This window comes from Onychomys torridus, chromosome 7 (assembly GCF_903995425.1).
Source record: "Onychomys torridus chromosome 7, mOncTor1.1, whole genome shotgun sequence".
In the NCBI taxonomy this organism is placed as follows: Eukaryota; Metazoa; Chordata; class Mammalia; order Rodentia; family Cricetidae; genus Onychomys; species Onychomys torridus.
In genome coordinates this window covers 114027362-114049938 of record NC_050449.1, presented here as the reverse complement: position 1 = coordinate 114049938, position 22577 = coordinate 114027362, and the positions used below count along the sequence as shown (strand labels likewise).

The 22577-nt window shown below is 46.5% G+C and overlaps 1 protein-coding gene across 1 annotated transcript; it reads left to right on the top strand.

The window, feature by feature from the left end:
* Positions 1-1892: 1892 nt before the first annotated feature.
* Lyzl4 (lysozyme like 4) lies at positions 1893-17812 on the top strand. Its single transcript, XM_036191832.1, has 5 exons — positions 1893-2088; positions 13194-13416; positions 13530-13679; positions 14743-14821; positions 17743-17812. The coding sequence occupies exons 1-5, from the start codon at positions 1963-1965 to the stop codon at positions 17810-17812; spliced, it is 648 nt and encodes a 215-aa protein (XP_036047725.1). The 5' UTR covers positions 1893-1962.
* Positions 17813-22577: the final 4765 nt, after the last annotated feature.

The following is a 22577-nucleotide window of genomic DNA, read 5'->3' as shown; positions in this document are numbered from 1 at the left end:
GCCTGTCACATGTGTGAATGTGCTGGACTGAGTACACTGCCCATCATCCTTCAGCTCCAGCATGGCTCCACGGCCACTGGGAAAAGAATCGATGTGAGCTGCTAGTGAAGGGTGCTGCAGGGGATGGCTTTGACTGAAGGTGTCATAGAAGGAAATTACTTTGCAAACAGGTAAAGAAGAATGTTTTCAGCGTGCTCTCTCAGAGTGGGATTGGCTACCTGGACTTTTCTAGGCTTGTGTGGATACTGTACAGATATGGATGCAGACTGGTATCAGTGCAGATACAAATATAATTATTGACTGTGGTTCCTGAGGATGTCAGTTCAGCAATACAGGCCATCTGTCAGTGAAGGTTCTGAAGAGGGCTGGTGAGTGCCCAGTGCTGGGGCACACTGAGGGGCCTCTTCTCAGTAAGAACACCTGTGACTCCGGGGTTTGGAGCTGGGTCCTCATCCCCAGCTTAGTCAGCAACCAGGTCTAGTTTCCAGGTCGTTGACTTCTCCAAAGGCCTTGGGGCTTAACATTCCTGCTTTGGGTGCCCACCACCACCACCATTAGACAGATCCTCTGAAAGTCGACTACAGATGTTGTAGCATTTTGCTCCAAAATACTTGGACTGGGCTATCAAGAGCAAGGACAGAACCTTCCCAACAAATGCTACCCAGGCTCTTAGTTGAAGTCTCACACATGTCCTTTATTATGAATGTGTGTGTGTGTGTGTGTGTGTGTGTGTGTGTGTGTGTGTGTGTGTGTGTGCTTGCATTGCACACATGTAGAAGCTGGTGGTTGGCATTGGTTGCCTTCCTCAATTTCTCTCCATCTTGGTTTTGTTTTGTTTTTGAGCTGGGGGTCTCTCACTGAAATCTAGAGTTCACTGATTGGCTAGGCTGGCCAGCCAATGAGCTCTAAGGATCCATCTGTGTGAGTCAGCACTGCCCTGTGCTCCATGCTGGCATTACAGATGGGTGCCTGGTTCTCACAACAGTGCTGGGGATTGAACTCAGGTCCTCATGCTTGTGTGGCAGGCACTTTACCACCTCCTCAGCCCCTACAGCTATTTTTCTTTTTTTTAGATCCTAGAACCCAGCCAAAGATTATAAATTGCCCTCAGCTATTGCAAAGATTTAGTCTTCCCCAGTGACATGTGGTCTCCAGCCCCCTCCACTCTTCTTGATTCTGAATCTTTTGTTTTTCAGGACATTTACATTCAGTGCGTGTCTCTTCATGATCACTTAGGTTAAATATTTTGCAGTGGGAGGGGGGGTCTAAGAATGACCCAGGTGGTGCCGTGTACTCATTAGGGTTGCACGGTGTTAGGCTTTGTCCCGCCACCTGGACACCACACTTCATACCTTGGTGAAGATGGTTTTCCCTCTGTGGCTCTTGGCAAACCTAGAGGGAAGGAAACTGCACCAACTCACTTTCTGATTCTAAGTGACCCAACCTGAATCAGAATGGTCTCCATACAAATGGAGATATTTTGTCTCATGGAGCCAGCAGGCGATATTTTCTAGATTTAATCTGATGAACCTCAGGTTGGATATCATGTCATCACATATAGATTTGGTCACTTTTGTTTCTCTCTTTATGTAGTCAAAGATGATCTCGAACTGCTGACCCTTCTATCCCATGCATGCTTGGCAAATTGCCAGCTGAACCATGCGCCATTCCTCAATCCTGTGCTGTTTCCCCTTCTGTGGGATTTATTCACCAGAAGCAATTTTAGCTGAAGGCTTACTGACTTTAGAGTCAACCACACCACAAAGGGGCCGGGCACTCACCTTGAAGGATAGCTTTGCTTCCAAGGCCCAGGGATGACCTCACCACTCCCTCTTGTTGCAGGTTGTCAAGGCCCGAACTGCTTCTCTTGAAGCTGGAGTCGACACATGTAGTCTTCTCCGTCCGTCTTCCTTGAACTCTGCTTAAGAGGAAGGACTGCATCGAAAGGCCTGCACTGGAGCAATGTCCTGGCACCAGACACCTGCTGATCAGGAACCTAGGGCCGAGGACCAGGGTGTGTGTGCCGCTCGCTTCTTCAGAGGACATGAAGCCATCGGTGCCCCACTGGCACCTGGACACGTGGGACTGGTAGGCCGTGGACAGAGATGGGTGTCAGGTCAACTGTGTCCCTGTCTTGCTGGTGCTGTTTTGCCCATCTTTTGAGGCTTGCTATGCACATCCATTCCTGGTGCAGGCTCTGAGCTTTGTGCACACTGTCTCCATGGAGAAACAGAAACACACAGAGACTAGCTGCCCCGAGGCCACACAGCCAGTTAGTGGCAAATGCAAAACCAAGTCGGTCCAGTCAAATCCATGCTCCAGGGGGTAGCATATTACTTTGAGTAATAAACACTTCAAATTTCAAAGGCCTTTTAAACTTAACCTCAGTTCTGTCGCTGCGGCCCAAAGTAGCCATTAGACAATAGGTAAATGATTGGGCATGGCTTCATTCCAAAAGGATTGTTATAATAACAGCTGGCTGTATTTAGCCCCTGTGCTAGGGCTGTCAGTCCTTGCCCTTAACCTTAGCAATAATGGTAGCATGGGACATGGTTCCCAGGATGTCCCAGTGACCTCTCTGTCCTCACCCAAGCAGGTGTTTCCACAGATGAATAAGAAGTCTGCACCAACAGCAATGGGGTATAGAGAAGGCAGAGGTTCTAGAAGCCAGGACAATTAGGACACCTCTGCTCTCCCCTGAAGAGACATGGTCTCCTGCCTAGAGGCTTCAGGGTTTGCTGACTCAAGATGAACCTCAAAAGCTATTTAGAAGATCATCAAGTTTTGTGATGCTCTCTGGCATGAGTAGCAATGGGTGCTCCTTCACCTTGGCTATGGGGTTAATGGCAGCCAGACAGTCCCTCAGTGCTGGCGTGCCAGCTGAGGAGTGTAAGGCTAGGGCAGGTGGGACTTCCACACTGGACACAGTCGGTCACCCTAGCTTAAGGAAACAATAAAAGTAAGTTAAGTACTTTGAGAAACTTGAAAAATGCAACTTATAAAAAAGTATTTTGCTGAAGGAATAAATGTAGAGTAGGTTTTAAACGTCTTGAAGGCTCAGAAGGGAGGGTCAGGAGAGGTGGTTTTACTAGTTTTTACATCATTGCTTCACTTCACAGCAATAGAAACTCCAAGTGAGACACGGTGTAGTATACTGCACACACACACACACACACACACACACACACACACACACACACACCACTCCTACAGCACTGTGATTGATAATACCTGAAGAAAAATCGATGCTGAGAGTGGCTGATGCACTTATGGGTCTAAGCAGAAGTGTTTGTGGCTGGTCTGTCTCCACTTTCTCATTTTAAATCAATTGTGCAATTACCAGATTTAACTGAGCTGGCCAGAACCACTTCCATATTTCCAAGAGACCAGCTTTACCATTCTCATCTTAAGGTCGTTTATCTTTTGAGACCTAACAATAACCCCAGCATTTTTTCATGTCTCAAATGAAGTTTCCAAGGTCCCAAGAGAGAGAGCCTCCTTGATCCTGGGCCTTGTGAGCAGACACACTGACTGAGGGCTCCTCTGTCATGTTCCACCTATGGGAATGTCATGGTTGGCAGAGTACTGTCCTGGCAAATGTGCCCCTGTCATAAGCCATATCAAAATGTGTTACTACCAAGGGGATTCAGATATGATGAAGGCCAAGGGCCTTAAGATGAGGGATGTCCCTGACGTCTGGCTGGACCAGTCTAGCGGCAAAAGTCTTCAGAACAGTGGAAGAGAAGGTGACCTGAGGAATGAAGATAGCATAAGGCCGTGGTGGGAGGGCAGACGGACTCACCCTTGATGGCTCTGATGACCAGAGCGAGAAGTGCAGGCAGCCATCAGCAGTTAGGGTGGCCTTCAGCCGACACCCCTCAACTTGTAAGAACCATATTCTCACGACACCACCTTTACTGTCTCCAGAAGGAGCCTGGCCCTGCCAGCACCCTGCTCTGACTCTTCTGAGGCCCACATCAGGCAGCAGTGGCAGAAAGCTAATACCGTTTCAATGGAGACAGATTTCTTCTCTTTTCATAACATTCTGGTTCACAGATGTCATAGAGAAGGTTCTAGAAGAGCTGCTCATGGAGCAGGATCGATGGTGTAGAAACTCTTGTGTCTTGAAGACAAAAGAGTTACTAAGTAATTGGCACCCAAGAAAGCCCAGAGGATCCAGGGCAGGCAGAGCATCCAGCCTGCAAGCAACGTGGAGGCAGCTGCCGAGCCCTTGGACACCCTGCTGGGCTGGTAGGCGGGCCTTGGTGGGGAGGAGCAGAGACAGGCACAGGTCACCCAGTTGCAGAGCACACCTGTCAGCAAAGTCTCTTCTCGATCATCTGGAGACAAGTTTCAGAAGGGTAGTTTCGCTCATTCTTTAAACGAGATCATTGAGAATCAGCCATGCACCAGGCACTAGCTTGTGGGGGAGGAGACAGCATTCCTTCTGCTTATATTCTAGTCTGAGGGCGAAGTCACAAGCAAGAGAACAACTTAACACTGGGATTTCTGTTAGGGTGTATCACAAAGACAACCAAAGCCACCTTCCCTGATGGGTCAGCAACCAGGGTCAAAACCATGGTGGTTGGAGGAGTCATGTTCTAGGTAGAAGGAACAGCTGGTGCAAAGGACATGTGGTAGGAGTGGTTGGTGTGGTCATGTGGGAGTGGAGTGGTCATCTGGGAGTGGTGTGGTCAAGGGAAAGTGTATGGGGAGCCTGTGGAAGAAGAGGTGAAGGAAGAGTCAGGAGTGACTTGGGGTCAGACTGCAGAGTTGCTCAGGGACCAGATCAGGGGGAACTGAGCAAATCGTGTGTGTGTGTGTGTGTGTGTGTGTGTGTGTGTGTGTGTGTGTGTGTGTGAGAGAGAGAGAGAGAGAGAGAGAGAGAGAGAGAGAGAGAGAGAGAGAGAGAGAATGTTGTTGGAAACCCATAATTAGTTAGAGATGGTGGTGACCTGGGCCAGGATGGTGGCAGACAGGCAGGTGAAGGATGGGTGGGCTTTAAAACAGATTCCATGTTCCAGCTGGAGGGAGGGAAATGAGAGCCTGTTTTTCACAAGCTGCAGTAGGACCTGGCCTGGGAAAGACTGACATTTCCTGAAATACTGTTTGCTCAACTGGAAAATGTCAACACGGGCTTTCTCCACATGCATAGAAATTCAGTTATTAATGAGGACCCAGGGCACACAATCAGAACTCAGAACAAGGCTGTCTCCAGAGCTTGAGAGTTGCTGTATTGAACTCATTTGCTCAGCACAGTTAGGCCAGGAGTGCTTTTCTGTCTGTGACAGGCAAGGAGACAAGCACAGAGAAGTTAAGCAGCTTGGCTAAGGTCACTGCTGGGGTCTCTAACATCACAGATCCCAAGGGGTAAAGCAGTGAGTGGGACCCAGGCGATCTAAGTACCAAGGCTGACCTTGCAATTGGCATCCCAGATACCACCTCTTCTGGGACACTGGTCAAGTACACAACTAACCTCACAGCTGGATTAAACAGATGTTTGCCACCTTTGCCCCTATTAAAGGTTTCATCTGAGCTATTAGTTCATGATAGAGAGCAATTTTATTTTCCAGAGGATATGTTGCTTGTTACAGAGGGAACCATGTAACTGAAGTTTTCTCCTGCCCAGCCCCATGGCCCCTGCAGCTACTTATAAAATAATCACTCAGAGGCTTATATTAATGAAATCTGCTCAGCCATTAGCTCAGGCCTACTACTGACTAGCTCTTACATTTAAACTCAGCCTATTTCTGTTAATCTATATGTCACCATGTGTTCCGTGGCTTTACCTGTGTGCCATTACATGCTGCTCCCTGGATGGCGGGCTGGTGTCTCCTCCTCAGTTCTGTTTTTCCTTCCCAGAATTCTCCTTGTCTGCTTATCCCACCTATACTTCCTGTCTGGCTACTGGCCAGTCAGCGTTTTATTTATCAACCAATCAGAGCAACACATTCACAGCATACAGTGATATCACCCATCATTTCCCCCTTTCCTTCTATTTAAAAGGAAGGCTTTAACTTCAACATAGTAAAACTACATATAATAGAACAGTTATCAAGCAAGAATTACAGTTAGAATATCTAGTCTATTTGTATTTTGTAAAATTAAAGAAAATATTCTATCATGTATCTTATATTTGTGAGTCTAAAGTTTCATATCTAATTTTATCTTTATCATAACCAAGGAAAATTATAACTATCTAGTCTTCAACTACATCAAAGACCTCAGAAGGATATAATATTACCTAAGTAAACAGGAAGATCATTGTAAGCAACTTCCAAAACTCTAGAATGACAGAGACAGCTGCCTGCCTGGACAGTCACCCAAAGTTCTGTAACATTAGGGCATCCATTCTTCAGCCCACAGGCCTAGAGTCTTTCAGTTGCTTCTCTCTGTGTCCTGTAGAATGTCTGGCAGTTTCTTCTGTGAAGCAGGAGCCTAAAGGACCATCTCAACTTGCAAAGTTCAGTGGTCACCTTCCCATGGGTCCTGCATGTCCAGTTGACACAACATCTTGTCAAGCAGTCTAGGCAAGAACAGTTTCTTGCCCAAATGTCTATTTTTGCCAAGAAGAAGATAAACTCCATATGGAGTGTCTTTGACGCCCATCTTTCTCTCTGAAGTAAATTGGTGCTGCCAGGAGAAGACGTGTCTCACTGTTCATAAAGTCTAAGTTTTTAAAACATTTTAAATGCCGTATTCTATAGGTCTTTGAAGTGTTTGAAGATTACCTAACTAATTGAATTATGTTTATATATACCTAGAAAAATTAACATGACTATAAGTTTGACTATCATAGAAGACATTATTAATCTGTATTTCTTAATTATCCATTATAATTTAAATGAGTTACATAAACATAATAACTTAAACAAGAGTATATATATATAACAAAATCAACTCCAAGTTTGTATCAATAAACCAAAATCCATAGCAATGTAAAACACTTTTAAACAAGTTGTTACTATTTATCCTATCATATCTATATCCCCTTTTCTTCTTTAGAAAGAGATTGCATTTATAATCAATCTGCTTTAAATAAAATAAACATTCATAAACAATATTTTGGGAATTTGGTCATAACTTCTCATACTACTTCCTGCTGGATAAGGGCACTGGCAATCTAATGGGGATCCTGAGAAAATTAAGAATTATGGTCAAGTCCTGACTGGAGTAATCTCTGAGCCAATTGCCTTGAAGCTGTTTTTTGATGTTGGATCATCTGGGCCATGGTGTCATCAGAAACCTTTCAGGGGGTCATGGCTGGTCAAACCTGATATATCTTAATCTGGAACAAACCCATAGCCTCTTGCTTCCTGTGGAAACAAAAGCAGAGCCTCCTTTCCAAAGCATATCCTTAGATATATAAGGCGTCAGGAAAAATGCTGATTAGATTCAGAGTTTTTGTTTAAAAAGAGAAAGAATGGGTTGGGGATTTAGCTCAGTGGTAGAGCGCTTGCCTGGCAAGCACAAGGCCCTTGGTTCAATCCTCAGCTCAAAGAAAAAAATAAAAGAAAGAAAAAGAAAAAAGAAATTTAGATATGAGGTAGATCATCAAATCTACCTAAGAAAAAAGATGAAGAAATAATAGGATAAATGGGTAGATGATTGAATCTACTCTAAAAAGAAAAAGGGGAAGATTAAAATGACAAAAGGTAGATTACTGAATCTATTATGAAAAGAAAAAAAGAGAATATGGATATAAGATAAAAAGGTCAATTTTTGAATCTACTTTAAAAAAAAGGAACTACTTGTTTTACATAGGATAAGTAATGAAAATTTTTTTGTCTGAATCTGTCAAGTGTTAATGGACTATACATTGTTAATGTAATTTTTGACTGTATATATTGTATATTTTGTATATATTGTATATATTGGATAGTTTTTCTTGTATTATAAGCTCATTTTTTTTAATTTTAGGGAAAAAAAGGGGAAATATGGTGGTATTGTGTTCCCCAAAACATTGTGCATCCTAATAAATTTATCTGGGGTCAGAGAACAGAACAGCCACTAGATACAGAGGCTAGAAAATGGTGGCACTCATGCCTTTAATCCTAGCATTCCAGAGGCAGAAATCCCTCTGGATCTCTGAGTTCAAGGCCACATTGGAAATAGCCAGGTAGGGTGACACACACCTTTAATCCCAAGAAGTGAGCCTTTAATCCCAGGGAGTTATGGCAGAAAGCAGAAAGATATATAAGGCGTGAAGACCAGAAACTAGAAGCATTTGGCTGGTTAAGCTTTTAGGCTTTTGAGCAGCAGTTCAGCTGAGATCCATTCTGGATGAGGACTCAGAAGCTTCCAGTCTGAGGAAACAGAATCATCTGAGGAATTGGCAAGGTGAGGTAGCTGTGGCTTGTTCTGCTTCTCTGATCTTCCAGCATTCACCCCAATAACTGGCCTCAAGTTTGATTTTATTAATAAGGCCTTCTAACAATTTGTGCTACAATCCTTAGATCCAAATTTTGAAGTCAAGATTTTATATATATATATATACACACACACACTTAATTTAGCAGCCTTTACAATCAAATGTCTGTCTCCAGTTAAAAATATCAAGGACAACACAATCCAGATTCTCTGTGTAATATCCATCTTACATGGCTTATTTTTATATTACCTTTACTGTCTCTAAAGACTTTATTTTTTAAAACTATTTCTTTATATAACTAGCTATATTCATTTTCTTCTCTCTTCCAAGCCTACATACATTTTTACACACACTGTAAACCATTTAAAGTCTTATTCCATCTGAATCTGCCTTATGTGAATCTTTTGCTTTAAACTGCAGCATTACTAGGGTTGAAATGGCAGCTTTGCCTGCTGGCTCCACCTACCTTGGTTTTCCAACATGGTGGAATTATGCTTACCGCCAGTTCTGGGAACCAGGCTGTCTGCTGACTCTAGGAGGAAAGTGGGTCCAGCAGTGTGTATAGCCCCAAAACCTTTTCCTTTCCTTTCTTTTCTTTTCCTTTCCTTTCTTTTCTTTTCTTTTCTTTTCTTTTCCTTTCTTTTCTTTCCCCCCCTCTCTCTCTTTCTTTCTTTTCTTGTCTGTATTAGCAAAGCTAAATCTAACACAGAGTGTAATATATGTAGCATGAATTGTTAGATAGTCTTATTAATAAAATCAAACCTGAGGCCAGTTATTGAGGTGAGGAAGCTGTGGCTTGTTCTGTTTCTCTAATCTTCCAGCACTCACTTAAACAAAAGCAGACTTTTTTCCAAAGCAACATATGCTTATATCTAAATTTTGAAGTCAAGGTACCTTTAAAATTTACATATTTATTTAATTCAACAGCTTTTACAATCAAATCTTTTTCTGTAGTTAAAAATCCCAAAGACAACACAAACCAGATTCTCTGTATAATATCCATCTTTGTAAGACTGAAACTCCGATGTGGCTGCTGGCTCCACCCACCTCAGCTTCCCAAAGTGGTGGTGGTACAGTTTACTGCCAGTTCTGGGTCTGAAGCCATGGGTACCATCAACTATCTGTAGTAGGAATACTTAATGGTACTTATTAATAAAATCAAATCCAAGGTCAGTTATTGGAGTGAATGCTGGAAGATCAGAGAGACAGAATATGCCACAGCTACCTCACCTTGCCAGTTCCTCAGCTGGTCTTGTTTCCTCAGACTGCAAGCTTCTGTGTCCTCATCCCAATGACTCTCAGCTGAACTGTGCTACTCAAAGCCTAAAAGCTTAACTAGCCAAATGCTTAACCAACCAAATGCTGCTAATTTCTGGTCTTCATGCCTTATATAATCTTTCTCTTTCTGCCGTCACTCCCTGGGATTAAAGGCATATGTCACCAAGCTTGGCTGTTTCTAATGTGGCCTTGAACTCAGAGATCCAGAGGGATTTCTGTCTCTGGAATGCTAGGATTAAAAGTGTGTGCTACCACTGCCTGTCCTCATATTTAATATTGTGGCTGTCCTGTTCTCTGACCCCAGATAAGTTTATTAGCCTGCACAATATTTTTGGAAACACAATACCACAACTATCAGAAGCAGTTCTATCAAAGCAGTGCATAGCCCAGAAACTTTTTTTTTTAATTAGCAAAGGCTAAATCCACCATGCAGCAGAGTAAAGTGCCGCTTGTAGACTCCTCATTCCCACCACACTGCAGGTCAGATGCACATGCCAGAAATCTGCCATAGTAGCTCAAACCAGCAGGCTGCCGCTGATTTGAGAGAGACAACTAGGAAGCTATTTTTAACTCCATTTTAGAATCTTTTTTTCTCAGGTTTTAGGTGGAAACTCTTGCCCCACATTGGGTGCCATTTGGAGCCAGAGTTTCCCTGCCTGGCTCACGTTCAGGACAAATCTCTCTCACCCGCCAGGCCCATAGATGCTCAGACCCAACCAAGTAAACACACAGAAACTTATATTGCTAGACCCAACCAAGTAAACACACAGAAACTTATATTGCTTACAAACTGTATGGCCGTGGCAGGCTTCTTGTTACCTACTTCTTCTATCTTAAATTAACCTGTTTCTATTAATCTATACTTTGCCACATGGCTCATGGCTTACCTGTATCTTACATCTCTCTTGTCATGGCAGCTGCTTGTGGTGTCTCTCTTCCCCAGCCTTCACTTCCCAGAATTCTCCTCCTCTTTGTCCCGCCTACCCTATCCTTCCTGCCTGGCTACTGGCCAATCAGCAATTTATTTATTTTAACGAATCAGAACAACACATTTGACATACAGAACATCCCACAGCAAATGTGCGGCTTGGAGACATGAACCCGCTATAGAGTAGCTCAAGCCCGAATGTTGTGGTGTCTCGCTGCTCACATGAGATATGAAGCGGGAACCTGTTTTGGGCTCTGTTTAGAATTGCTTATTAAATATTCTCAGGTTTCAGGTGGAAACTGGAGCCATTGTGCGCCATTTGTACCTGAAGTTTTCTCTGGTCCTGCTTGACCCCACAACCACTTATAAAATAATTACTCAGAAGCTTATATTAATTAAAACTGCTTGGCCATTAGCTCAGGCTAACTACCGATTAGCTCTTACACTTAAACTCAGCGCATTTAAATTATGTGTTGCCACATGTTCTGTGGCTTTACCTGTGTGCCATTACATGCTGCTCCCTGGATGGCAGGCTGGTGTCTCCTCCTCATTTCTGTTTTTCCTTCCCAGAATTCTCCTTGTCTGCTTATTCTGCCTATACTTCCTGTCTGGCCACTGGCCAATCAGCATTTTATTTATCAATCAATCAGAGCCACACATTCACAGCATACAGAGCGACATCACCCATCATAACCAAATACCTGGTGACAGAAGAATGGAAAGACTTCTGTGTGGCTCTGGTTTGAGGACACTGTCCATCATGATGGGGAAGGCGTGGTCACATGAGTGTGAGATGACTCATTGTACTCATAAAACCACAAGGTGGCATGTCACATTGTGTCTGCAGCCAGGAAGCAGAGAACAGCTGGGAAGTGGGCTGGTGTCACCTCTTAAAGGCTCTGCAACCCTCCAGAGATAGTGTCCCAACTGGGGGCCAAGAGTTCAAACACAGGAGACCAAGGGGAATAGTTCACACCTAAAACCCCAAGGTGTGCCAGGACTCTAATCCTCAAAGGACTTTCTAGCCCAAGCCATGGCTGTAAGCCCCTAGTGTTGGAGAATATCACCTGGACAATGTACTTACACCTGTGAATGGTGACACACAGCAGTGTGAGGGTAACTGTTCACCAGTCAGTGGGGACACTGGGAAGAGGCTAGGTCCCACTTTCCAGTTGTATCTTCTGTTTTGAGACATGGAATAAAAACCAAAAACAGGATTCTCACTCTTCAAGGAAGGGACTGTGAGGAGAGAGAGCTGGGCGGGGGAAGGGAGACCGCATGAGGACCACCCAGCCTTCTGGTAGTTACCAGGGTGGAGAACAGAGGGTGGAGAGCAGCATGTGGGTGGGGGTGGTGTAGAGAGCCCTGTGGATGGGGAAGGCCTGTGTTCAAGGGCACAAAGATGAGACCCTAGTAGGTACATGGTAGAGGGGGCATGGCACTTGTAGACAGGCCTGGACAGGGTGTACTGTGAGTTCTCCAGGGCTGAGTTGCTTCCTCTTGATGAAGCTCAGCAGGGTAAAGGTTCTAGAGCGCTTGGGAAACAAGGCCTAAGTGCAGCAAGGGGTGGAGAGCCAGCAGCATCTCAAGGTGCAGTTTGTACATGTTTTGGGGCTATTGCTCAGTTGTTCTTGAAGGTGGCGGTGTGGACCTGAGCAGGTGAGAGGTTAGATGGCTGCTGTGGAGGTGGAGAAGGTGAGGTCAAGAGTCAATCATCCAAGTGACTTCCCACCATTACAGACTAGGAGGTAGAGGCACCATGAGACCAGTGGCTTGTCCTCTGGGACTGTTTCCTTACCCTCTTCCTCTCCCTCTTCCTTCCCTCCTCCTCTCCATCCTCCTTCCCTCCTCTTCTCCCTCCTCCTTCCTCCTCCTCTCCCTCCTCCTTCCCTCCTCCTTCCCTCCTCCTTCTCTCCTCCTTCCCTTCTCCTTCCCTCCTCCTTTCCCTCCTCCTTCCCTCCTCCTCTCCCTCCTCCTTCCCTCCTCCTTCCCTCCTCCTTCCCTCCTCCTCTCCCTCCTCCTTCCCTCCTCCTCTCCCTCCTCCTCTCCCTCCTCCTTCCCTCCTCCTCTCCCTCCTCCTTCCCTCCTCCTTCCCTCCTCCTTGCCCTCTTCTACACTCTTTTTCTCTTTCTCTTCCCCCTTTCCTCCTTCTCTTCCTTCTCTTCTCCCTCCTCATCCTCTCCCCTCAGCCCCTAAGCCCCTCCCCTTCAGCCCCTCCCTCTCAGCCCCTCCACCTCAGCCCCTCCTCCTCAGCCCCTCCCCTCAGCCCCTCCTCCTTCTTCCCAAAATGTACATAACAAGTTTTACTTTCACAGCAGACTCTCCTCAATAGAAGGAGAGGAAAGGACACAAGCATCCATGTCTATTGATGGAACAAAATGGCAGAGCTAGATTGCAAGAAGCCACTGGGTCTTTCTGTGAGGCAGATGATTTCCAGAGTGTAGTTTCCTCAGCAAATGGGAGGTCTGGGTGAGATGGGCCTCAGGTGCCCATGTTTGCAGGAACATGAGCAGACTCGAGGTGAGGACCCTTTATCACGGCAGCAAGCGATGCCGTCTTTCTGGATGCTCCGAATGACCCTTTCTTTAGTGTCTCTCTTTTCCCTGGGAACTGCAGTGTCCTTGTGACCTTGGAAGGAGCTACCTGAGACTGTCCATTCAGCTGGCACCCCCATCCCTGAGCCACCAGAGTGTGGAGAAGATGCAGACACACCTCGTGCTTCTGCTCATCGGCTCCTTCCTGACTCCGATTGGTGCTTCCATCTTGGGGCGCTGTGTAGTGGCTAAGAGGCTCCACGATGGAGGCTTGGATTACTTTGAGGGCTACAGCCTTGAAAACTGTGAGTAGGACCCACAGGCCCTCTCCCCTCACCTCCTAATCTCCATTCCCTACTCCACCACCCCTGCCCTACACCCAGCATCTTCTCACATCCCATGCTGTCTCACCTCCTAGGGGTGTGCCTGGCTTATTTTGAGAGCAAGTTCAACCCCTCTGCTGTCTACGAGAACTCACAATGTGGCTACACTGGCTATGGCCTCTTTCAGATCCGAGACAATGAGTGGTGTGACCATGGCAAGAACCTCTGCAGAGTGTCCTGCACTGGTGGGTCCCTCCTTCCCAGCCCGCAGGGCCCTGAGGCTGCAGAGCCTACACATTTGGAGAAGACAGGAGGAGGGAACTGGTCTGGGCCGTGTCTAAAGTTTGTCCCTGGGAGGTAGGGTCCCTGAGAGGGGGCTAATGGGAAAGGACATGCTAGCCTGAGAAGCAACACGGATAGGAACCAAGGCCAAGTGGGCCCAGAGGGTGCTGGGATGCTGGAATGTTGGGATCAGGGGCAGGCAGCAGAGCCCAGGCAGCTTGAGCAGGAAAGATTGCTCTTTCTGGTCCTATGTCACCCATGCTTCACCACTATTTCCATAAGGGGACCCAGACTGTCACCATGACAGCCAGAAGTGGTTGTAGGGAGGAGACAGGAACTGGCCAGCACAAAGGGAATATATCTTCCCCTTTTAAAGGGACCTAAGAAACTGTGGCCACGAGGAAGCCGCTGGCCAGGATCTGTGTTCTGTGAGTTTCTAGGGGCTTTATTAGGAACTTCCCTGAACCCTTTGCAGGTAGCCTCTCGGGAGCAGGCAGTGTTTCTATCCCTATTTTATAAATGGGAAACTGGGACCCAGAAACAGTGAACCTACATCCAGGCCACATGACTGGTGAGTGGAGCTAGGGGCAGACACAAATGAAGTGGCTCCTAAGTCAGGTGAGGTCTCCCCAGTACCTGAGGTGTCTCTGTAGCACAGGGTCTAAGCGGTAGCCCAGTGTCCCCAGGCTTGATTAAAGACAACATTTCCCTCTGCCCTGATTAGTGAGGAGTGGCCCAGGGTCTTCAGCTTCTGGGGGAACCTACGTCACCCACCCACACATCAGTCTTCTCCCAGGCTGCACCAGGAGGCTCAGAAGCCTCTGTCACCTCTCTGTTCTGTCTTCTAAAGTCCCAGCTTGGAAGCCACAGGCCCTGGGCCACTGCTCACTTGTCTGTGCCCCCTGCCTTTGACCTGTCTTGAATGGCCGGCTGTGAGGATGAGCAATGGCAGGTGAGGTGTGTGGTGGAAAGACACACTGGTGACCTCGAATGGCACAGCCTTATTCCATTCCACTTCTTTTGCAGCTTTACTGAATCCAAACTTAAAGGATACAATTGAATGTGTCAAGAAAATTGTGAAAGGCAAACAAGGAATGGGAGCATGGTAAGTGGCATGTCCGCCCAGCTTGTGCTGTGTGGTACCTTTCTTTGGCTGTGACCAAACACCCAGCAGAAGCAGTGAAGGCAGGAAGGGCCAGTGCATCTCGCTCAGGGGTTGAGAGGGGCAGCCTCGTGGCAGAGCAGTCACGGCAGCAGTGTGAGGTGGCCAGTCACGTGACAGTCACAGTCAGGAAGTAATGAGGTGAGTGCTGGGTCTCAGTTTATTTTCCATCCGTCAACCCAGGACCCTTAGGCCATGGGATGATGGGATGGTGCTGCCCACATTCAGGGTCGCTGCTCAGTGGACCCTCCCTGGAAGCCCTGTCATAAAGACACTCGAAGGCTGTGCTTTAGGTGAGTTTAAGTGAAGGTGGTAATGATGAATCACTGTGTGTGTGTGTGTGTGTGTGTGTGTGTGTGTGTGTGTGGTGTGTGTGTGTGTGTGTATGTGTGTGTGGTGTCTGTGGTGCATGTGTGTGTGTGTGTGTGGTGTGGTGTGTGTGAGATGTGTGTATGGTGTATGTGTGTGTGTGTGTGTAAGATGTGTGTATGGTGTATGTGTGTGTGTGTGTGTATGTGTGGTGTCTGTGGTGCGTGTGTGTGTGTGTGTGTGTGTGTGTGTGTGTGTGTGTGGTGTCTGTGGTGCGTGTGTGTGTGTGTGTGTGTGGTGTGTGTGAGATGTGTGTATGGTGTATGTGTATGTTGTGTGTGTGGTATGTTCCATGTGTGTGTGTGTGGTATGTTCCATGTGTGTGTGTGTGGTATGTGTATGTGTAGTGTGTATGGTGTATGTGTGTATGTGTGTGTGGTGTGTGTGTGTATGTGTGGGGTGTGTGGTGCGTGCGTGCATGTGTGTGTGTGTGTGTGTGCATGTGTGTGTGGGGTGTGGGGTGTGTGTGTGAGATGTGTGTATGGTGTATGTGTGTATGTGTATGTGTACGGTATGTGTGTGTGGTGTGTGTGACGTGTGTGTAGTATGTGTGTATGTAGTGTGTATGGTGTATGTGTGTGTGGTGTGTATGGTGTGGTCCATGTGTGTATGTGTGGTATGTGTGTGTGTGTAGTGTGTATGGTGTATGTGTGTATGTGTATGTGTACGGTATGTGTGTGTGGTGTGTGTGACGTGTGTGTAGTATGTGTGTATGTAGTGTGTATGGGGTGTGTGTGTGTGGTATGGTCTGTGTATATGTGGTATGTGTGTATAGTGTGTGTGGTGTGTGTGCTGTGGTCTGTGTGTATGTGTTTGTGTGTGTGTATGTGTATATGTGTATAGTGTGTGTGGTGTGTGTGTGCATGTGTGGTATGTGTGTGTAGTGTATATAGTGTGTGTGTATGTGGTGTGGTCTGTGTATATGTGGTATGTGTGTATAGTGTGTGTGGTATATGTGCTGTGGTCTATGTGTATGTGTTTGTGTGTGTATATGGTGTGTGTGTGTAGTGTGTATGGTGTGGTGTGTGTGTGTGTGTAGTATGTGTGTATGTAGTGTGTATGGTGTGTGTATGTGTATGTGTGGTGTGGTCTGTGTATATGTGGTATGTGTGTATAGTGTGTGTGGTATGTGTGCTGTGGTCTATGTGTATGTGTTTGTGTGTGTATATGGTATGTGTGTGTGTGTGTAAGGTGTGTGTGTGTGTGTGTGTGTGTGTGTGTGTGTGTGTGTGTGTGCAGTGCCTGCAGAGCTTAGAAGAGGGCATTGCATTCCCTGGAGCTGGAGTTACAGTTGTGAACTGTCAGAACACTGATGACACCAAGTAAACCCTAGATACTTTTGCTAAATTAAAAAGAAAAATAGAATTTTTATGATTTTATCCTTTTATACTTAAAATTTGGATTCCTTTGGAATTGATTTTGGTATGAAAAGTGAGGTAGGTGCTATGAATCTTTAATTTTTGCTAAGTCTCATTGTGGTCAACATCATGAGTCCATTTATACAATTTCACTGCTAACAGCAGATTTGCACCCGATGGTGGAAATCTCCTTGTTAATGACAACTGTCCCTTTCATATGTGGTTTGGGCTTTCTCATTACTTGGTGAGCTTGGCTGAGTCTCTGGGATAAATACTAATGAGCAGAAGTCATCTTCATTGTGTGGCACTGGGCTGTGCTGGCTTGGGTGTCTTACTGTGCAGACTCCTGGTAAGGCAGGCTCTGGGTAAGCTGACACGCAGCCATGGGTCTGCCACAGCTCAGACAGTCACCTTGCTGTGCTGTGTGAACAAGAGAGGAGAGAAGATCCTCCAGTCCTGGGGAACCCCTTCCCCACCATCTGCCCCTGGGCTGGGAGGAGCCTTGGGACTTCTGATAATGTGGATGTGTGTATTTTCTGCTCTGTTACAGCTACAAGGGGCCAGGGGCCTCTTAGGGACTACTATGGGTCCCCGTCCTAAAGATGAGCGGAGCCCTGCAAGGCAGAGGAGCAGGACTGTAGATGGGTTAGGGACTTGGGTGTGGGCATTAGGGACTGGAACTAGGGGAAAGACCACTGGGGACGTTGGGAGGAAAGATTAAAGGATCAGTCAGATGCCCCAGGGAAAGGGAAGAAAAAAGAAAAGAAGTTTCAGATGCTATGGAATGAAGTAGGTAAACAGACAGGTGGAAGGAGCCCAAGGCTGAGGACACACCTGGGCTAGTCAGAGAACTCTGAAGCTCTCTGAGAGGAGTGACCAATAGTTCACAAGGCTGTGGTGCCTCAGCTGGGTGGGGTTCCTGTGTGAGGCAGGGGCAGTATGGGCACATCATGGAGGAAGCGCCTGTATCCACACCAGGGTGAATACTAAGAAGCACAGAAGCCCGAGGAAATGTGTCCACACTGGAGAGACACAGATGTCCTAGGGCCAGGCCAATATAAACTGTGTGGCTCTGGAGACCCCAAGCACAGACTCCAAGGAACCACTGCTGACCACTCTCTGGCTTTCCCTCTGCAGGCCCACCTGGTCCAGGAACTGCCATCTGTCGGACACCCTAGAAAGGTGGCTGGATGGTTGTGATTTGTAGCCACCTGGGTGTTCCTTCTGTGCTCGCCAGTCACATCTTGTGACTAAAAATGCTTTTCTTTTTGCTGCTCCGATCCATTCAGTTATCTCACCGCTTGATAGCTCCAGATGGAAAAGGACAAAAGTCTACTTCATCCAGGAGTACAAGGTTCAGAATAAACCAGCTAATTACTCAACCCAGGCCTGAGGTCTCAGCCAGTGTCATTACATTGTGAGCACCATGGCCATCATCATTAGTTCCCACTTACATGACTTCTGATTCAAGGGAACAGTGTGAAGGCAGAGGTGTCTGTGTTCAGCAGGGAAAGGAGGAAGAAGCACATGGAAAGTGGGAGGAGCCACAGAAGTGGGGTGAGAGGCTGGGCTAACAGTGCTTCTTCATAGCCAACTTGGCTGGACTTGGAACTGCCTGGGAGACACACCTCTGCATGTGCCTTCGAGGTGTTTCCAAGGTGGATTAACTGAGGAAGGGAGACCCAAACTGAGTGTAGTGACATCATCCATGGTGGGTCCCAGGCTGAATAAGGGGGAAAGAGAAGGGAGCCAGAAGAGCCTGGGCATTCTCCTTCCTGGCCCACTGAGACGTGAAGAGTACACACCTCACGGCCCCATCACACAGTGAACTATGCCAACAAATCCTTCTTCCCATGGGTGCTTTGGGTCAGGTATTTGGTCATAGTGGTAAAAGTAATGGACAGCCTTCCCTTTGCAGCCCCAAGGGGAGTCCTCGCTGGTACCAGGGGAGCAAGCCAGGAGAGCATGAGACACACATATACTTCTGCCCCTATTTCTATGGAAAGAACCAATAACAATCATTCTTCTTATAATGTTAAGTTTCTAAAGATTAGAAATAACACATATGCTAATATGAACAAGTACTCAGATTTTTAAAACTATAGAAATGTCAAGTCCTCCATGATTTCAGCACTACTGTTTACTATTTTAGCTACATCTCTGTGTTAGTCAGTGTTCTATTGCTGTGAAGAGACACCACCACAGCAACTTGTATAAAGTAAAGCCTTTAATTGGGGCTGGCTTACAGTTTCAAAGGTTTAGTCCACTGTCATTATGGCGGGAAGCAGGATGACATACAGGCAGACATAGTGCTGAGAATTCTACATCTGGATCTGCAGGCAGCAGGAAGAGAGAGACACTAGGGCTGGATTGGACCTTTGAAACCCCAAAGCCCACCCCCAGTGACACACTTCTTCCAACAAGGCCACATCTAACCCCTCTCACATTGTAGTGAGATGCCCAAGCTTTCAAATCTATGGGCCTGTGGGGTCATTCTTATTCAAACCACCACAAACTCCTTCCCAAGGGTTTTTGGGGTGTGTGTGTGTGTGTGTGTGTGTGTGTGTGTGTGTGTGTGTATTAGAGTTTTCTGGTTTTGAAAATGCTATAGTGGTCTGTGCTTCACTTTTATAGAAAGAAAACAAACCAGGTGGGTGTGGTGGCACCTAATAGTTCTAGTATCTGAAGCCTCATAGAGAAAAGACTGCTGTGACTTGGAGGCCATCTTGGGCTCCAAGTAAGATCTTGTCTCAAGAAACAAACTGGGGGAGGGGGCACTGGAGAGATGGCTCAGAGGTTAAGAGCACTGGCTGTTCTTCCACAGGTCCTGAGTTCAATTCCCAGCAACCACATGGTGGCTCACAGCCACCTAATGAGATCTGGTTCCCTCTTCATGCAGATAGACTATTGTATATATAATAAATAAATAAAAATCTTTAAAAAAAGAAACAAACAAACAGGGCTAGGGCTATAGCTCAGTTTGTAAAGTACTTGCACAAAGCCTGGGGTTGAATCCGAACCACTGCATAAAACCAGACATGGTGCCTCGGAATGGTAATCCCAGCATGGGGAAGGTAGAGGCAGGAGAGTCAAAAGACAGGCTCAGCCTTTGCTACATAAGGCCATCCTGGTCTATGTGAGACCCTGACTCAAACAAATGAAAACAACATAGTAAAATACAATTACCCACGTTTAGAACAGTTTCATGCAGAAAGGGGTTTGTTTCTGAATCATGGTGGCTTATTGAGTTCTTCTAGCAGACAGTGGATGTGGGATCCTGGGCTTGTCTGCTGGAGATTTGGTTTTGGAGCCTCAGAGATATCTAAAGCCAGGTTACTGTAGGATACAAGTCATTAGGAGCTTGGAAAACTCAGTCCTTCACCTTTCTACAAGAAGAAAGGAGGCTGGGCAGTGGTGGCACACACCATTAATCCCAGCACTCAGAAGGCAGAGGCAGGGGGATCTCTGTGAGTTCAAGGCCAAGCTGGTCTACAGAGATAGTTTCAGGACAGGTTCCAAAACCTATACAGAGAAACCTTGTCTCAAAGAAGAAGAAAGGAAGAAGAAGAAGAAGAAGAAGAAGAAGAAGAAGAAGAAGAAGAAGAAGAAGAAGAAGAAGAAGGAAGGAGAGGCAGGGGTTGAGGGGGCAGCATCAACCTTCTCATGACATTACGGATGTTCCAGTGTGAAAGCCTCAGGCTGGTTAATTCTGTGTTGTGTGAATGTACAAATCCCATTTATCCCATCCCCTACTGTTTGGGTTCTTGGTTTTGTCCCCTTTAAAACGGTATAGGTGGCGCTGTGCCTGTTCTGGAACCCACCTTTTCCAGTTTAAAAATGACACAAACAGTCCACATTAGATGAAGAAAGCTGGGAATGCAGACAACCTCCCCAACACACACATAGTAAACAGGTTTTCATTCCTGTAGCCCATGTTGAGAGAGCCTGGTGACCATTAAACCCTTTGTGTCTCTTTTCTGACTCTGGGGATACATGCATACATGTCCATGTTTTCTTTTGTTTTGTTTTTTCCATGCATAAGCATTGGCCACTATTAAATATACAGTACGATATCTTGCTTTTGCAGTTAACAATTTGTGGCCTAATATTTTCATTCTACACCAGAAACCTCAGCCCTGTTTTTAATGATCTCCCCATGTCTTATTTGATGGACAAACTGCAATGTGCATAATCCTTTATTACTATCCATTTAATCCATAGATAAATGAAGCAGGCTGAAACAGGCCACCTTAAAGGCAGGCAGCACACAGCCTGGCTTGTGTACACAAAGGGCTGCTCATCCCCTTCCCCCCAGCACCCCTACCCACCCACCAAGGGAAGTGCTGTAAGTCGGCAATGTCTGGAGCAAACTTCCAATCAAGCTCAACGTTGATGGGTCAACCTGGTCCCATGCTGTTGCATGACTCCCCTTGTCCCTGGAGAGAAGGTTTATTGCATTTTCCACACAGCATGAACCATGCAGTGTCACTAATGTTGGTGGCACTAGTTCCTGGGCTCAATAGAAGCCTTTGAGGCCATGTGGGGATCTTTAGTACTGAGCTGTGGACCTAGCGCTGTTTCCAAGGCTGGGCTCAAGAGTGACAGGGCTCCTGATCCCAACCCAATGCTGCTGCAGACCTTGGTGACATTAGTGACAGCCTGAGATTGATCCTGACACTGTCATCTCAAGAGGAAGTCCAGCTGCTGCTTCCTTTCAGCCCATTACTTCCAAGGCTGTCCTTCATCCCTAATGGCCTCTGTGTCAACAAGGGTGTGAAGCTCAAAGACAAAGCAAATGTTAGGGTATTGATGGGACCAGTGTTGCCCACATCGACTCCTGGCGTGGTGCCCCCAAGCTCTCTGATCACAGTGAGCACTGAGTAGGCAGGTGCCCTGCCCTGGCTCACCACCATCAAAGCTGGATGTCACCATCATAGCTCTGTCATTATGATTTCTAGTACCAGCCGTTACTATAGCAATCCTGATTTCACATTGCACAGGACTCTTCCCTCATCCACATCTCCAAACCTCTCAAAACCTTAGATGCTGGATATGAATTATAACCATCCTACAGGTGGTGAACCAGCTTTAGTCCAGTGATGGTGGACATGGCATCTCCTTAGAACTCATGCCCCTATACACCTCTCCCCAAACCCTGCAACTGTATCAGTGTTAATTCTCTCTCTCTCTCTCTCTCTCTCTCTCTCTCTCTCTCTCTCTCTCTCCTCTCTCTCTGTGTGTGTGTGTGTGTGTGTGTGTGTGTATGTGTGCTCGCTCGCTCGCGTGCGCACGCACCTATGAGTACTTACGTGAGTGCACAGGTAGGTGTGCCTGCTCATGGGATGTGCGTGTGGAGGTTAGAGACAACCTTGGGTACTTGAGTATTGTTCTTGCTGCAATGCCATCCTCTTTTTAGAGGGTCTTCCACCAGCTTAGAACTTTTCAAGTAGGCTAGGCTTGGTGGGCACTTCTGCCCCAGTTCCCAGTTAGAGCAGCTGGTATCACAACACCATTTTGGAGGAAGATGTGATTTTACATTTAGGTTTCAAAAGTACCATCACCAGAGCAGATTGTCACGTTTTATGAGACACCCCATTTATGTGTCTGCACCTCAAAAATAAGGGCTCACACATCTTGGAATTGTTTACAGCCACAGTTCTTGCCGGTTTGTAGGAAGCTTCAGCTTTGTCAGGATCCAGCGAGGGCCTGGTATGCTCACAGCTGGTGGGGCAGCATCCTCTCAGTCCATTCAGCCTGACAGTGGTGACTGACAGGTGTCAGCCCTGGAAATCAGGTGAGTCCTACATCCCCTGCACAGAAGGTAGGCTCCCACTGGAGGCAACATATTTCTTTTTTTATTTCTCTCCATCTCTTATAGAGTAGTCTGAACTGAGATGCACAGATGTTTCTTCGTATGAGATCCATACTGGGTGGCTTATGAAATTTATATCATAAAATCCATCACCAGGCAC

What these genes read in the sequence shown, in the direction of transcription:
- Lyzl4 (XM_036191832.1), top strand. Translation starts at nt 1,963, where the DNA reads ATGTCCTGGCACCAGACACCTGCTGATCAGGAACCTAGGGCCGAGGAC. An exon ending in GGGCTACAGCCTTGAAAACT is followed by an intron (nt 13,417 to 13,529) that starts GTGAGTAGGACC and finishes CTCACCTCCTAG; the next exon opens with GGGTGTGCCTGGCTTATTTT. An exon ending in AAACAAGGAATGGGAGCATG is followed by an intron (nt 14,822 to 17,742) that starts GTAAGTGGCATG and finishes TTCCCTCTGCAG; the next exon opens with GCCCACCTGGTCCAGGAACT.